The following is a 16,509-nucleotide window of genomic DNA, read 5'->3' on the forward strand; positions in this document are numbered from 1 at the left end:
TGTCCTATTACTATTATTATTATTTTTTCTTTTTTACTTGTGGGAGATACTATAACATGTTTTGTCAACACAACACCTTGAGATTAGAGGGTGCATGTTTGTGCATATGTGTGAAATTTTCTTATTTCATTTCATGTCATATCCTCTATTAGTCCAGTGTAATTCCACCCAAATTCTGTTATTTTTGGACTGCAAAAATAATTTCCAGATTTCCTAATCATTCAGATAAATTCCTCCCATATATAGCAAACAAAAATCACAAATTTGCAACCTTCTAGTTAAAAAAAATCATGACAAAAACAGAGGATTACTTATGTTTGTGCATGTGTATCCAGTTCCTATGGAGTGGACGTCTATTGCAATGGAGTGTGATGTACAGTTCTGTGCCTTTAAATTGTAAGCAAACCCAAACCGACGCCGAAGACTTCTGCAATCCGATTGGCTTAGCCACCCATCACCCTCTAAGCCCCACCCACTCCCATCCCGGAACAGGAAGCAGTTTTCGCGTCCCTTGCTGACGTTTACGCACCACAAGCGACGATGGCGTCCATCGATCAACAGTCCCTGCTCGACTTAACAGATAAGGAAACCCGGGAGAAACTATCGCTTTGGGACCGCGGATCGGACTCCATGGCCCCTCTCACAAGCAAGCAGGCGGACTCGGTTTTGGAGATCCGATCCGCCGCCGAGACGCTCGCGATCCCCACCGAGGTGAGCTGCGAAGCTAACACGCTAGCATTAATGCTAAATCAGTTTCAGCTGACAGCCAGGTGCGCTTAACTCACTCATCAAGCGGTGTATTAACATCGAAAATGAATAACACAACGGGCGATTTTCTCTTTAAACTTTCTGATGTCACTTTAAAAGTGCGTGAAATGATAATTTATTGCGACGATCGTTGTTTAGTTACCCATTGAGGACCTGGGCAGCCTGTCATCTCGCCCCCTTCAGTCGCCTTTCACGGCCAGCGTGCCTCATTCGACCGAGGACATTTTCGACAAAGGCTTTCAGAAGCTCAAAATGGACAATGATCGGATTGAGACTGCACAACAGGTAACTAACTACAGATCTACACGCCACGTATTCATTTCAGCGTCATACTAAGTTCATATGTTTTGCAGTTTTTTGCCTGGTTTGCCAAGTTGCAAGCCCACATGGACCAGAATGAGAGTGAAAAGTACAGGTATGTCAATAATAATGATGTGATGCAATTTTTGATGCCTGATTTAAAGCTCCCTGAACGTGTACTTTTCACCTTAAATTCAAGAATATGCAAGCCTTTTCACTACACAAATAAAGTGAACCCAAAGTTAGTATTGCAGTGAATGCAGTATGCAGGCGGACTTTGACACTTGATTAATCAGTTCATTTTCGCGATCAATCGACTGATCACCTCGTGGAAAAAATCATGTTATTTACTCTTATATTACGGCTTCAGACTAGAGATGTCCCGATTGCATATTTTTGCATGATTTTGTGGCTCTGCAGATACCGAGACCCGACCCGATAAGCGAATATTATTTTATTGCAATATTATTTTTAACATATCTTTTCAAAAATTAAATGAAAAGTAAAAAAAATAGAAATGAGAATTGCATTGACTATTTTCCCCGTTTTTAAACTAAAAGGCTGAGAAAAAAATGTATGTAGACCATTTTGGGTCAATTATGAACCCCAAATAATTCATTAACAATCTGTCGATTGGGAAAAAAATACTTTGTGTACTGAAGATTCACAATTGTTTACATTTCAGACGAACCCGAGACGAGCTAAACTGCTACCAGGAGCATTGTGACGCCATCTTGAAAGATGTCGGCGCTGCTCTGGAGCAGCTGGATTCCCTACAAAAGCAAAACTTGTTTGTATCCAACAAGACGGGCACTTTACACGAGGCTTGCGAACAACTTTTAAAAGAACAAGTAAGCGCTAATAGAAGCCTTCATTTTTGGCAGTAATAAACCCTTCTCGCTACTTTTGATTCTAATATTTGCTATTGTATTTATTGCCTTGCAGGCAGAACTCGTTGACCTTGCAGAGAGCATACAGCAGAAACTCTCTTATTTCAATGAGCTCGAACACATAAACAAGGTCAGCCATGGTTTCTTCTTTTTTCATTTTTTTTTCTTGGATGGGATCGTGGGTTTTCTCCGGGTACTCCAGTTTCCTCCCACATTCCAAAGACATGCTGATTGGATACTCTAAATTGCCCCCTAAGTATGAGTGTGAGCGTGAATGGTTGTTTGTCTCCTCGTGCCCTGCGATTGGCTGGCCCGAAGTCACCTCTGATAGGCTCCAGCACCCCCTGCGACCCTAGTGAGGATAAAGCGGTTCAGAAAATGAGATTTGCATGAATCCACTTGCTTGAATTTCTGTGTGCTTTTCCAGAAACTGAACTCTCCAACCTTGTCTGTAAATAACGAAGGCTTTATACCGATGCTCTCCAAACTAGACGACTGCATTGATTATGTCACTTCGCACGTAAGTACTTTATTGCTTTTGTTCTTGTTGTGCTATTAACAAAAGTTTAGATCAGGGGTCGGGAACCTTTTTGACAAAGAGAGCCATAAACAATTCATATTTTCAAACATTATTCCTTGAGAGCCATACTCGGAATTTAAAAGTCAAAATACATGAAAATGTGAGCATTTATTAATCATTTCACCACTTAGAAAGTCTCTGAATTCTTTTAAGAACATGTTTTCACTGTTGCTAATCAATGAATATCAATGAGAGTATGCATGCAAAAGAGTATAATGAAGAAAAATTATGATTAAAGAGGCGCTAGCGATAGTGTGACGCTCCCATTGGTACGTTCAGGACTTAGGTGGTCTCTCACCAGCGGTTCCCATATTTTATCACACAGGTTAGCGGCGAGCCATATAGACCCATCAAAAGAGCCACATATGGCTCCCGAGCCATAGGTTCCCTACCCCTGGTTTAGATGATCAGAAAGGTTGTGAAATATAAAACCTCATGTGATTGGAAAAAGTCCGATTGAATTTTGTGCTTCATTTCTTTTAGCCTAATTTTAAAGATTACCCGGTTTACCTGGCCAAGTTTAGGCAGTGCCTCACCAAAGCCATGCACTTGATGAAGGTCCACATTGTGAACACAATGCAAAACCTCTCAAGCACGTTAACAAAAAGGGTAAGACGCCGCCATAGTTAAATATTGTCTTTCCTGTGGTGCCTTGAAACTCAACTCTTAACTCAAATCACCCACCAATCATCTTGTTAAATCCAAATTTCATTCTCTTATTTTCATGTTTAGTTTTGCAATATTTTGAAACTAGCAGGATTTCATTGGCTGCCATTGACGGTGACAGATGTCCAATCTATTTTAACCCAAGAATGGTAACCCTCTATTTCAGGGGTTACCTTTCACGCTTCTGAAATAGAGGGTTACCATGGTTACCGGGGAAAAAATGGGTCCTAACCAAGACGGTGCAATGAAGGGTACCCATTTTTTCCCCCGGTAACCATGGTAACCCTCTATTTCAGAAGCATGGAAGGTAACCCCTTGAAATAGAGGGTTACCATTCTAGGGTCTGAGTGATCATCCAAAGAGCATAATAATAAATTGTCTCAAGGCATCACTGAATATTAATAATAATGTATCATTACAAAAGAGCAAATGTGTACTTGTTCAGGATCCAATGGGTTTGGCAAACGCCGACAATGCCTTTACACTTTACTACGTCAGATTTCGAGCAACGGCACCCAAAGTTCGAGTAAGTTTTTGCATTTTCTCTTGTTTTTCTTTTCAAACTGAAATGGTGTAGAACTCTCAATTTTTTTGTTTTGTTTTTACCTCCAGTCACTCATCGAACAAATCGAAAAGCGGGCGGCCAAGATTCCAGAGTGAGTGCTTTTCATATTGACTATATAACTAATTTTACAAGGTTCCTAAGAGCGAATCAACTTCAACCTCAGATACCATCACCTGTTGGACGAAATCCACCAATGTTACCTGGACCAGCGAGAGCAGCTCCTCAGTCCCAGCATTACGTCCACCATTACAGATCTGGCCCAGCAGAACAGCAAAGACCACTGCGCTCTGGTGAGGCCCGACTGATCTCAAAGCACAGCTGCCCTTTTTAAAAGCAGTCGCGGTGACATTTCACATCAGACGAAAAGGCGCCCAGGCCTAACCTAAATATTTTCTGGCCACGTCAATGAGTCAGCGGACATGATAAATGGCTCCGACATCCGACATTTGGTGTTGTCCGCCGTGTTATTGGCCGATTGCAATGAACTTTTCCCCCTTTTGCGTGCAGGTCCGCAGCGGTTGCGCCTTCATGGTTCATGTGTGCCAGGACGAGCATCAGCTTTACAATGAGTTCTTTTCAAGGCCCACGTCCAAACTTGAGTAAGCATCACCTCCATCATGACTTTTTATTTTTTTATTTTATTTTTTTATTATGACATTTTTTGCTTCTGTCCTTTGAAAATATTCACGCTCTACTTAGACATTTTTGTAAACGACATGAAATTCTAACTTACAGGGTGACTCAATTTTTATACTGTAGTTTTAAACAGAATCCTTTGGTGCAAAAATACATGACATACCTTTTTAATTTAAAAGTGGGATGTTTGGATTGGATTGGATAACTTTATTCATCCCGTATTCGGGAAATTTCATTGTCACAGTAGCAAGAGGGTGAGAATGCAGATACAGGAAAAGACATTTTAGACATAAATAGATGGGTAATAAATAAGTTAGTAATAAAGAAATAAAGAAACACATATATTTTTGATATATATATATATATATATATATATATATATATATATACACATACACATATATGTATATGTTTGACAGCTTGCACAGTGAAAAAGTACTGATTGTAAAAAAAGGACATTTTTAATTCAAAACTGGCCTATTTTGTTAATTAATTAATGAATAAATACATATATATATATATATATAAATATATGTTTGACAGCTTTCACAGTGAAAAAGTACTGATTGTAAAAAAATACATTTTTAATTCATAACTGGCCTATTTTATTAATAAATAAATAAATACACACACACACATATATAGAAATATATAAATGTAAATATATATGTATATTGTATATATGTATGTATGTATATATGTATATATATGTGTATATATATGTGTATATATATGTATGTGTGTATATATATATATATACATATGTATATATATATGTATATATATATATATATATATATATATATATATATATATATATATATGTTTGACAGCTTGCACAGTGAAAAAGTACTGATTGTAAAAAAAGACATTTTTAATTCAAAACTGGCCTATTTTGTTAATTAATAAATAAATACATATATTTTGATATATATATATATAAATATGTTTGACAGCTTTCACAGTGAAAAGTACTGATAGTAAAAAAAAGGACATTTTTAATTCAAAACTGGCCTATTTTGTTAATTAATTAATAAATAAATACATATATTTTTTATATATATAAATATATGTTTGGCAGCTTTCACAGTGAAAAAGTACTGATGGTAAAAAAGGATATTTTTTAATTCAAAACTGGCTTATTTTGTTTAAAAACAAGCATATCAACAACTCAAATAGCTATAGTTATCACAAATAGAAATAAATGGTTTTTTTCACATATAATTACTTACTAATTGGTATTGAAAATGGATCTTTGTAAATAGTCTACTGTATTCTATTCAGGACCATGCAACAAAGCTATCATGATGGCAATTTAGTCTGACAGCAGGTGGGCAATTTTCAACTAAATGGCAGCTCACTGAGATGAATGATAATTGAAGTATTTATCTCCATCTTTGTTATTCCACAAACACCACATCAATCACAATTCCGTGTTTTGACTTGTGGCGGCTCATAAAACCAGTTTTTGAAAGCAAAATATGCATATCATTTTCCCTTTAAATCCAAATGAGACCCAAATTTATATTCAAAACAAGATTACATGCAAATGTATTGCAATAACAAGTTAGTTCCAAAAAAAGCTTGCATGATTAAAATCTATTTTTAGTCAGTACACCTGATATAAAAAGTTCACAGTGCCATTGACGATGATATACGTCCAATCATGTAAGTAAATTTCCAATCCATTTAAATTGGGACGGCTACCCGCATTTGTTAATTCGGCCCTCGCGGTTCATATAAATTGAACGTCTATCGCCGTCAATGGCAACCAATGAGTTAAATGTGGCATAATCGTGAAAACCATGTTTCAATGTCTCACAGCGAGTTGCTGGAGAAGTTGTGTATGTCCCTGTACGACGTTCTGCGCCCTCTAATCATCCACATCATTCATCTGGAAACTCTTTCGGAGCTTTGTGGCATCCTCAAGACGGAGATGCTGGAAGAACACGCTCACCACAACGGTAGGTGGCAAACTTAACGGAAAAGATCACCTCATTTTCATATCCAGCCCAGTGGAAAGAATCTGCTTCAATGAATTAAACAAAAAAAGAAACTCCACGGAATTTCATTTCTCTGATGATTAATAGTGGAGGAAGCCGTTAACAAAAAAACGGCAGGTGTCCAAGCGGCATGGGGCAGACATTTTAGCAGGGCCTTTTATCCTGAATTACCCGCCTTTTCGCGTGCACCTGGGTAAAAGTCTATTCTGGTCTATGCGTGTGGGTAGAACTGACTTTTAAAAAATTGCTTTGCCCAAAAGGCCGTCATTTCTCTATTATCAGGGGTCTGGGGAATTTGTACACTTCAATATTTTAAGCAACTTCTAAAAATTGCTGTGCCCAGAAGTCCGTCATTTCTCTATTATCAGGGGTCTGGGGAATTGTTACACTTCAATATTTTAAGCAACTTCTAAAAATTGCTGTGCCCAGAAGTCCGTCATTTCTCTATTATCAGGGGTCTGGGGAATTGTTACACTTCAATATTTTAAGCAACTTCTAAAAATTGCTGTGCCCAGAAGTCCCTCATTTCTCTATTATTAGGGGTCTGGGGAATTTGTACACTTATATTTTTAGCAACTTTTTGGTGAATGTCATCATAATCGTTGGAAAGACAAGATTAAAAGAGTAACAATTAAAACTGGCCTGACAATGGACTTTTAAAATGGGGAAAATCTTGGTTAGAAGTATTTCTAGAAAAAAAACATCTAATATCTATTGAATTATTAGGGCTTTCAATGAATAATTCAAGTGCAGTTCTAACGTCTAGCTTTAAAAGCGGCAATGATCAAACGATCGTTATCACTGTCAACGGGTTAATTGTGTTTAAAAAAAATTAAAAAAAAGTTGAGACATTTTCGCACATTTAAGCGTCACTTTTAATTGAACCAATGAAATGTGGATCTTTATTTTCTCTTCATTTTCTAAGCACACGAATGCGTGTTTTCAAACAGGCGGACCGTCGGGAGCCTTTGATGCAGTGGTCAAGCAGATGTTGGAGGACGTGCAGGAGAGACTGGTCTATAGAACGCACATTTACATCCAGACGGACATTATGGGCTACAAGCCCGCCCCGGGGGATCTGGCCTATCCTGAAAAACTGGAGATGATGGAGGTGAGGGCAGACGGGAAGCCGTCACACCCCGCTCAAGTCTTTTAGCGTCCCGTCACTCCCGCGTCTGCTTCTCGCCAGAAAATCGCTCAGAGTTTGAAGGAAGAGGAGACGAAACAAACATCCCAAGGGGCCGGCTTTTCCGACGTTCAGCTGGAGGAGTCGGACGGAAAGCGAAACGACAAAGCGGGTGCGTGTCAGTAAGGCGTGCTTGTCGGCAGAGTGACACCTCTGACCTTTTTTCACTTTCGCTCGTAGGGAAAACGGAGCCGTCCCGCATGCAGGCATCCGTCTCACCTGCCGATTTGCACGGCATGTGGTACCCGACCGTCAGGCGGACGCTGTTATGCCTGTCCAAGCTGTACAGATGTATTGATGTGAGTACCTTGCTGGCACATTTATAGAGACGCTCTCGAGAAATCCAGATTTTGTTAGCAGATGCTGCACACTAACTGGTATGAATTAAAAAAAAATGGAAACATTATCAAACCTTGACTAACCCTAATAAAACGAAAACGATCCATTCCACGACCAATCAAGTAACAGGAATGCGCTCCCATCATGAATTTATTTTCTCCATAAGAAATAACTGAATTCCCGTTATAACGCGTGGAACACTTCTAATGACTTCCTCTAAATCAGGGGTGTCAGACTCGGGTTGGTTCGCGGGCCGCGTTAACGTCAACTCGATTTCATGTGGGCCGGACCATTTTAGATGTAATATAATTAGATTTTTTTATATAAATGGATTAAAAGAACTGGATTAAAATCCCTGAATATTCAGTTTTTTTATAGATCTAAAACAATGTTTATTTTAGCTTTTTTTAAAATATATTTTTAGATTTTACAAAATGATTTTTGAACTAAAAACACGGAAAAAATGATTAAAAAATTACAATTATTAATTTAAAAGGGGGAAAATCAGGAAATGTAATATACATCTATACTCTTCATTTTAATTTGATTCTAAAACAGAAAGTTGGCACTCATGATTTACTTTCCCGGGCCACACAAAATGATGCGGCGGGCCAGATTTGGCCCCCGGGCCGCCACTTTGACACATGTGCTCTAAATCATATTCATAGCATAATTTTTAAGTTAAATCATTTGAAAAAAATATTAAAACCAGTGTTATTTATATCCAAGCAATTAGCATTCATTGGCATTGAATCATGATCACCCAATAGCAGCCTTCCCAATTTAAATGCTTTTGATGACCGCAACTGTCAATGTTTGCAAATGAGCCAAGTGCTACCAGCAACAAAATATATTTATATTAATGCTTGAAACAATGTCCTTACCAGAACGAAGACATTCCCCAACAATATTGCATCATTAGATTTAAAGAATATATATAGCTCTATTATTTATGTAAAACTAAATATTAAATTCTACAGTTTTCTACACTGATTTGAGTCCAATAGCACATAGACTGAACTTAAACTTATTGTGCTGGCTGGCCTTATTGAATGATTCACTGCAGACTCCCCTCATGTCTGACGTGAAATTGTTCCAAGACCTTTAGGTTATTCGTGTGTTTCATACTGATTTTATTCTGTGAAGATAAGAGATTGTCTTCTAAATGAGCCAAAAGCCAGATTGCTTTGGGGGAAGGCAGCACACAGTGGCTAGCTAGTCTCCCGTTAACGATTCAAAACACTGATTCCGTTTTCTTGAGTGACATGTGTTCATGTTCTCCATATCCATGCTTGGATTTTCTCCAAGTACAACAATTTCCTCCCATGTGGAACTCAATGGCTGCCATTGGCAGCGATAGACGCCCAATCCATTTGGATTGGGAGGTTTTGGCAGCCATCGGATGGATTGGACGCTAATTAATGGCACTGGAACGTAACCGTTCAATTTGTTGAGGACAAAACCAGATCACGGCAATGCTAAATATTTTTTTCCAATGCCTTTTTGGCAAATCAGTTGGTGCAAAAGAATATCCGCACATCTTTTAGTTTTTCCTTCCTAATTCCCCTCCCCATTATTTTGTCTTTTCCAGAGAACCGTCTTCCAAGGTTTATCTCAAGAAGCCTTATCTGCTTGCATCCAGTCCCTGCTGAGTGCCTCCGATAGCATCCTTAAGAACAAGGTTTGGCACACTCGCTCGCTCAAGTTTTTGCACTTTCCCTCTATTTTCCTCCTATTATCAAAACAGCTGGAAACGGCGGCTGTCTTTTTGGACGCCGTGGCCGACTACCCACCTCATTCCATTTCATTAGAACTGGCCGCGGCGGTGGGGTACTTCTGCTCAGGCAGCTGGGGTGTCATTTAAAGTTTATTGTAATGGCGGCGTTATTATGCTCCGCAGACTGTTCAGCCAAGCGTCCTCTTATTTATGGGCCGCTCTCACCTTCAAATTTGCCGTTAATATCGCCGCCGACCGGCGCCTTTTCAACCCGCCGTTTGGAATTAATGCGGCAACATCAATACGGGATGACGAGTCTCCTCCCGTTCTCGCCCCCAATCTTCAATAACGAGCCCGGCGATAAACGGCTTGACGCGCCCCCCCCCCTCCTCCTCCCCGCAGAATTCTTCGGTTCTGCCCAAGTTATTAATTAGCGGGAATTTCCTTATCGTCTCCGAGCGAGCACGTTTCTAACCCCGGAAAGTCAGACGATGTTTCTTTAACCTCGCCTTGTGTTTTGCAGACGCAAATAGACGGGCAGCTTTTCCTGATCAAGCACCTCCTGATCATGCGCGAACAGATCGCTCCATTCCACACCGAATTCGCCATCAAAGAGATCTCGCTGGACCTGAAGAAAACGCGAGGTGAGATAATTAAACGTTGGTGTTCAGCTCCATAAAGCCCGTCATTACATTCCCATGCTCATTAAGCAACTTGTGCCCATCACACGCACCGGTGGCAACAATTAATTGGGAAATGACAGTGTCATCCGACACCTTAATGTACGCTAACCGCCGGCTCTCGGGGGCGCGTTTGCCCCTCCCGTCACCTTCCGTCAAGGTCGTTTTTCATTGGCCCCGCTAGAGGGCACTCCGGCGCCGTGCCCTGATTTTTCTGCTCTCCGTCCTCTTTTGTCAAAGACGCTGCCTTCAAAATCCTCAACCCCAAGGCTGTTCCCAAATTCTTCCGGCTTAACAGTCACAACGCCATTTTGGAGTTCCTGTTGGAGGTTTGCGTTGACTATTATTCCCCCTTTTTGTCCTTGGCCTCCGTCGAGGGAGCCGTTGCTCAAAAAGCGTCACGTCCTCGACTCCGCAGGGGACCCCCGAGATAAAGGAACACTACATCGACTCCAAGAAGGATGTGGACCGGCACCTGAAGTTCAGCTGCGAGCAGTTCATTCAGCGGCAGACTCAGATCTTCACGGTAGACCTTGAGGAGTTTCTCACCAAGGTAAACCAAACCGCCAGTAGTGGCCTCTGGCGGAGACGGCGCGTCCTGACCTTCAAGCACGCAGCTTTTAGCTTTATTGCAATCCATTTGGACTGACACCTTTCTCGCTCGACGGCAGACGAATGTCTTCCCCTCGGCTGGGAAGTGCACTTGTGATGCTCCCCTATTGTTTTCTTTCAGCACAATTCCCATCAAATCATATCCACTCATCCCACTCATTCTTATTGTTCGTTTTTTTTTTTTCTGCCAAACAACACCAATTGTTCAATTGTCAAACTAACAAAATAGTCTCTGTTTCAAAGATAATCCCAAACGGGATTTGGGGCTCATTTCCTACCCTGTGAGTAATGGTGCATTTTAAAAGGATTCCATTTTGAAATGGCCAAGGTCATTCTTCAGTTTGAGTGACCCAGGATCTGTTGTGCAATTACACAGAGAATTATACTAAAATCTGCCCCTATTTAACTCATTCAGCATCATCGACAGCGCTAGAGATCCAATTCATTTTAACTAGAAGGACTGATATTGAATCATCATGTGAAAACGGCACATTTTAGAGCAACTGTGGTTACTCAATGGCAGCTAATGAGTGACCAGCCAGTGTTTACATTTTAACACATGAACAGAAAAATAAAATATTTGCAATATGGATTTAGAGGTGAAAGGATTTAGTTTATCCTATGATATGAATTTTAGGACCTGTTGCTCAGCCCTTAGTCTCTGTCCGAGGAAATTAGTCGATGACGAAAAATGTATGTCCTCTTTTTATATATGTGTATGTATATATGTGTATATACGTGTATATATGTGTATGTATATATGTGTATATGTGTATGTATATGTGTATATACGTGGATATGTGTATGTATATACGTGTATATACATGTATGTGTATGTATATACGTGTATATACATGTATGTGTATGTATATACGTGTATATATGTGTATGTATATACGTGTATATATGTATACATATGTATACATATGTATATATATGTATATATGTGAATGTGTGTATATATATAAATATATATACGTGTATATGTGTATGTATATACGTGTATATATGTATACATATGTATATATGTATATATATGTATATATGTGAATGTGTGTATATATATAAATATACACATACACATACACATACATACATATAGATATACATATACATAGCATAACTTAATGAACATATATGCAGATATATATGGCTGCAAGAATCACTGCTTTTTTGATCTAACTATTTTAAAAAAATCTTCCAAGGACTGTAAATAACACTCCTTGAATTAATCATCATAATTTTAATGATGCCATTCCATGTCATATTTGCACTGAAGCTTGATTTGAAGTGGCCAATCAAAATCAAAATTGCAGCACCTGACCCCAAAAAATGTCATTAAACCCTATTTCTTTTGTTCACCGGACCAGGTGGCGGAGCTGAAAAACACGGCCATTCACGGCGGCCCCGCGTACACATTGTCCAAGCAGCCGTGGGCTCAGCCCGGTAAGTTCGGGGGCTCGGGGGGAAAAGGCCGCCGGCATCTCGTGGCTTCCCATCTCAATGTGTACCGAGCGCGCTCCGGGCAATGTCTGTATTTTCTTCCTGATTTTCTTTCCCCCCCTTTCTCCTCAGCAAAGATCAACGATCTGGTGATGGCAACCTACCGGGTGATGAAGAACAAGCTGCCGAGCACGCTGCAGAGCATGTCCTTGTACTTGGCCAACAGAGACACTGAGTTCATCCTTTTCAAGCCCGTGCGGGTATGTGCCTTAAAAACAGCGGGGGCTTCTCTTCCCTCACTTTAATCATCCGCCGTTTAAAAGAATGTCATATTTTTGGAGATCTAGTCGGTTTGAAGTCGTCTGCGGTGGAGCATTAGCATATTTCACTTAATCGCATTAGTCACACTGCTGTAAATTCTGTAGTGAAAAGAGGCACTAATTAGTTTGGCAAAGCAGAAGGAGCATTCCTCTTCAGGTGGATAGTTCACTGGTGGAGGGAGTCATAGTATGATTAATTACAGGATATTTTTATTTTTTATATATGACCAGAGTAGGATGGCCTAGCTTAACTGCAGGGCGAGAACTGTATAGTAGCGTGCATGTTTATTTTTTTAACTAGCGTATACAGACGCTCCCCTACTTACAAGTTAGGTTCCGAGCGATTGTTCATAAGTTGAATTTGTTCGTAAGTTGCTCAGTGCTATATTTTGTATTATAATTTATATTTAAGGCCTATATAAGTATATTGAAGGTTTATATAAGTGCATTTGTATGTTTAAGGCTTGTATAAGTAACACGCATTGGTTTGTACTGAAAAAACGTTTAATAAAATGGAGAGAATACATATAGTACTGTATACATACATTAGAGAGAGAGAGAGATTTACTAGAAACTGGCCGAAAGAAGCTATCAAATGACGATTGCAGTTTTCTTTTTTTCATCATAAATGATGCGGTAGCACAGTATGGCATCATTCAATTGATTAGCAAACTTTGTGCAACGTTCAATATTTGGGTCCTGCTGCTCGATCTTTATGTTTATAAATGGTACTGACGGTTGAACGATTCAAGTTGTATTCCCGTGCAACGCGCATCAAGCTTCGTTATTATTGCCACTCATTTCAAATGAAATGCCTTGCCTCTTCCTTGCACCTGCCTCAATAGAAGCCTTTCGCTTTTCACCAACCATATTGAATAATGGATGCACGAGATATTTAATGATACAAATGAAAAAGGTTCTTTGCGCACTGGAGATACGTTCACGCACTTCCGCATTGCAACGAAGTGGGCAGAAGAAGGTAGATGCTGGGTGAGCTGAGCTCTCACAGCGCCAGGCGTTGGTATTAGCGGCGGAAAGAAGTACTACTCGGAAAAAGGCGTGCAATACAAAATCGAACTGACGAACATTTTTCGACATAAACGCAATTTGCAGACATGTTCGTATGTACCGTTGTTCGTAAGTCGTATGTTCGTAAGTAGGGGAGCATCTGTATCTGTTTTTTTATCATTGGGTGCCATTAACGGCAGCAGACGTCCCATCCATTTTGACCAGGAAGGGCTGGCAGTGAATGGCATCGCTTCTAGTCAAAATGGATTGGACGCCTATCCCCATCAATGGCAGTAAATGAGTTAATGGAGGACAGAGTTTAGTCATTTTTGGGTTCTAATTGACTGTAAATATTCTGATGACAAGATGGGTTTATTTTAGGCTAATGACAGCTTTTAGTGAAGATTGTCAATAAGTCACCCAAAGTTAAATTATTTAGACATAGGAATAGTCCAAATACTTTTTTGTCTTTTAATAGCAGATATGCCTTTAAATTTTCTCCCTTCTATTCATTCTTAAACAGAAAATGGGGGAAAAAAGCTAAATTTTCAGTGTTTTACCCGTACGGACCACCCAAAATGGTAGGCCGGCTTGAGTTTGACACCTGTGATTTTTATTCATCTTAATTATTTGAAACTCTGTTTTGTGGAATCGCATTTGACCCACGGATAAACGAGTTTTAGATCCAAGCTTCAAATGAAATATAGTAACTCATGGTGTTAAATGCGTAAAAATCGAAACTAAATCGCTTGAAGGTTCTTGCAATTGAATCGGGAAAAAAATGGTTGTCTCATATCGTGATGGAATGAGTGATTTTTTTTCACCCCTACCATCCATCTGGATGTATAACTAATACATAGTCAAATATGGGCAGGCCTCTTTTTGCTATACTGTCCTGTACATTAAATTCTTATAGCCTCCTTGAGACAGGGGTCTGTCTTAACACGTTTGTTTGTATGAATATTTCAAATCCGGTGATGTTTTTTTTTTCTTCTTCTTTCCTACACAGAATAACATCCAGCAGGTATTCCAAAGACTGCACACTTTGCTCCAGGAGGAATACAGTGGCGAAGACCTCCAAATCATCGCATGTCCGTCAGCGGAGCAGGTACACACCCCTCTGAACTGAAAGAAAAGCCACACCAGACGTGCTTTTAATAATGCATCTGCATCTCTCGGAGCTAGATGAGTCGCAGAGGCCTTAAATAGGCTACACAAACATTTTTTTTTCTTTTCTCAGATTAACCTGCTGCTGTCTGTGAATAAGTAATGATTGGAAAGGCTTCTGCTCGCCATGTCGCACGTTGAGCTGCGAGACTAAGGCGGCGACAAGAACTACGCTTGGAGTCGACACAGCCCCCCCAAAAATGTAATGCGCGGACGTATTGAAGTTCTTTTTTTCTTTTTTTTTGCCTTGTTTGAAACACGGAGGGGTTAAAAGAAGCGGGCGGCTACTCACTTAGCAGCTAATAGAGAAGGGTAAAGTGTACCTGCTTCCCGAAATAGTGCCGAGCCAGAGGGATGAATATAGTGGAGTGTTGGGACGAGAACACTTTGGGCGTGCGAATAGGGGCGCTGGAGGGCTGTTCATCCGCCATTTAGCTAACGGCAGGCCAGTCAGGCAGCTAGCCTTCCCATTCCCTCGATTGCCATCGGGAGGATAAAAAGAGGAGAGAAAAATGTAGCAAAAATCCTATTATTTGCATATTTTAGTGCAGTGCATACAATGTTTATATAAAAAAATATATATATATTTATATATATACACTACTCTTTTGCCTGTGCTTCAAGGTGCTCAGGTTTGTGATCATAGAAAAACCGATTTGGATGTAAAAGGATGTAAAAATGGACAAATGCCATGTTTTGTACTTGATTTTTTTTTTCTTATACTTGGCTTCAAGGTGATAGCGCTAGTTGGGAAGTCAGTGGTGTATGTACAGTTGTGTTATTTATGACCATTCTGATTAAAAAGGTTTCTGCATAAATCGGACCTGAATGCGAGTGGCTAATGAGACTCTGCCCTATAGGGAGCCCACTTGTCAAACACGCTGTTTTCATTTTGCACCTGCGCCTTGACCTTCTGCGGACTGACAGTCCGTAATCCTGGCGGAGGGACCGAGCGGACGTCTTCGTCGATGGCCGGCCGAGGCGTGTCAATCAAGGCTTTGCAGCGTGACACTTTCCATTTAACTGACATATCAACAAGATATCACAAGGTAATGATGTTTCCTTCCCTTTTGAATTTAAAAAAAGACAGGTCTTCTTATATTTACAAATGTCTCCAAGGAGGAAATTAGCTTAAAACTCAAATCTGTATGAGATTTTTACTCTTTCACGATCAATCGTAGCCCGTTTTAGTCTTATCCTGTCAATGTAAATGAGTTTATCACTAGTAGGCGTCCAATCCATTCTCTGCCGAGCCTCCCAGTTGAAACGGATTAGCCGTCAGTGGCAATATCACTTTTAAAATTAGCAATTTGAATTGATCCCTTTTTGAAGCTTCCAATCACATTCATCTGAATTTTTTCCATTGGCTCGCCTATACCACAACACCCCGCGGACATATTTACATCACGTCGTGGTATTTCTTTGAAGGGCTTTGATGTATTAGGCAGTATTTTTTATTTTTTCTCGTTCCTTCTCGGCACGCTTTCAATTTTGGAGGAGAATTGCATTCGCTATTAGCGCATTCCTCGTGTGTTCTGTCAATCACGCTTAAATGAGAATATCCTCGGACACCACGTTGGCGGGGAATTTACATAGTGTTTCCAATTTTTCCACACTGCTGCTGCAATT

At 39.9% G+C, this 16,509-nt stretch overlaps 1 protein-coding gene across 2 annotated transcripts; it reads left to right on the forward strand.

Annotated features, from left to right (window-relative positions):
- The first annotated feature begins 525 nt into the window (after positions 1 to 525).
- On the forward strand, positions 526 to 15,762 carry cog3 (component of oligomeric golgi complex 3). 2 transcript variants are annotated; one of them, XR_013304593.1, is made up of 24 exons: positions 526 to 711; positions 907 to 1,053; positions 1,122 to 1,183; positions 1,754 to 1,919; positions 2,014 to 2,088; positions 2,386 to 2,478; positions 3,022 to 3,147; positions 3,650 to 3,730; positions 3,817 to 3,860; positions 3,933 to 4,059; positions 4,277 to 4,368; positions 6,230 to 6,369; positions 7,359 to 7,519; positions 7,598 to 7,706; positions 7,775 to 7,893; positions 9,525 to 9,614; positions 10,174 to 10,294; positions 10,571 to 10,659; positions 10,749 to 10,883; positions 12,313 to 12,388; positions 12,518 to 12,645; positions 14,723 to 14,821; positions 14,954 to 15,082; positions 15,741 to 15,762. XR_013304593.1 is itself a non-coding variant. In XM_077617034.1 (23 exons), the coding sequence occupies exons 1-23, from the start codon at positions 541 to 543 to the stop codon at positions 14,981 to 14,983; spliced, it is 2,481 nt and encodes an 826-aa protein (XP_077473160.1). In that variant the 5' UTR covers positions 526 to 540; the 3' UTR covers positions 14,984 to 15,507. The 2 variants fall into 2 exon arrangements, 1 of the variants encoding a protein (XP_077473160.1); XM_077617034.1 differs by lacking the exon at positions 15,741 to 15,762 and having other exon boundaries at positions 14,954 to 15,507.
- Positions 15,763 to 16,509: the final 747 nt, after the last annotated feature.

The sequence above is a fragment of the Stigmatopora argus genome, chromosome 13 (genome assembly GCF_051989625.1).
Source record: "Stigmatopora argus isolate UIUO_Sarg chromosome 13, RoL_Sarg_1.0, whole genome shotgun sequence".
Taxonomy (NCBI): Eukaryota; Metazoa; Chordata; class Actinopteri; order Syngnathiformes; family Syngnathidae; genus Stigmatopora; species Stigmatopora argus.

Excerpts from the sequence above, each read along its gene's own strand:
- cog3 (XM_077617034.1), top strand. The coding sequence starts at position 541 with ATGGCGTCCATCGATCAACAGTCCCTGCTCGACTTAACAGATAAGGAA. Across the intron at positions 7,707-7,774 it reads AAAGCGAAACGACAAAGCGG|GGAAAACGGAGCCGTCCCGC; the intron begins GTGCGTGTCAGT and ends TTTCGCTCGTAG. Across the intron at positions 7,894-9,524 it reads AGCTGTACAGATGTATTGAT|AGAACCGTCTTCCAAGGTTT; the intron begins GTGAGTACCTTG and ends TGTCTTTTCCAG.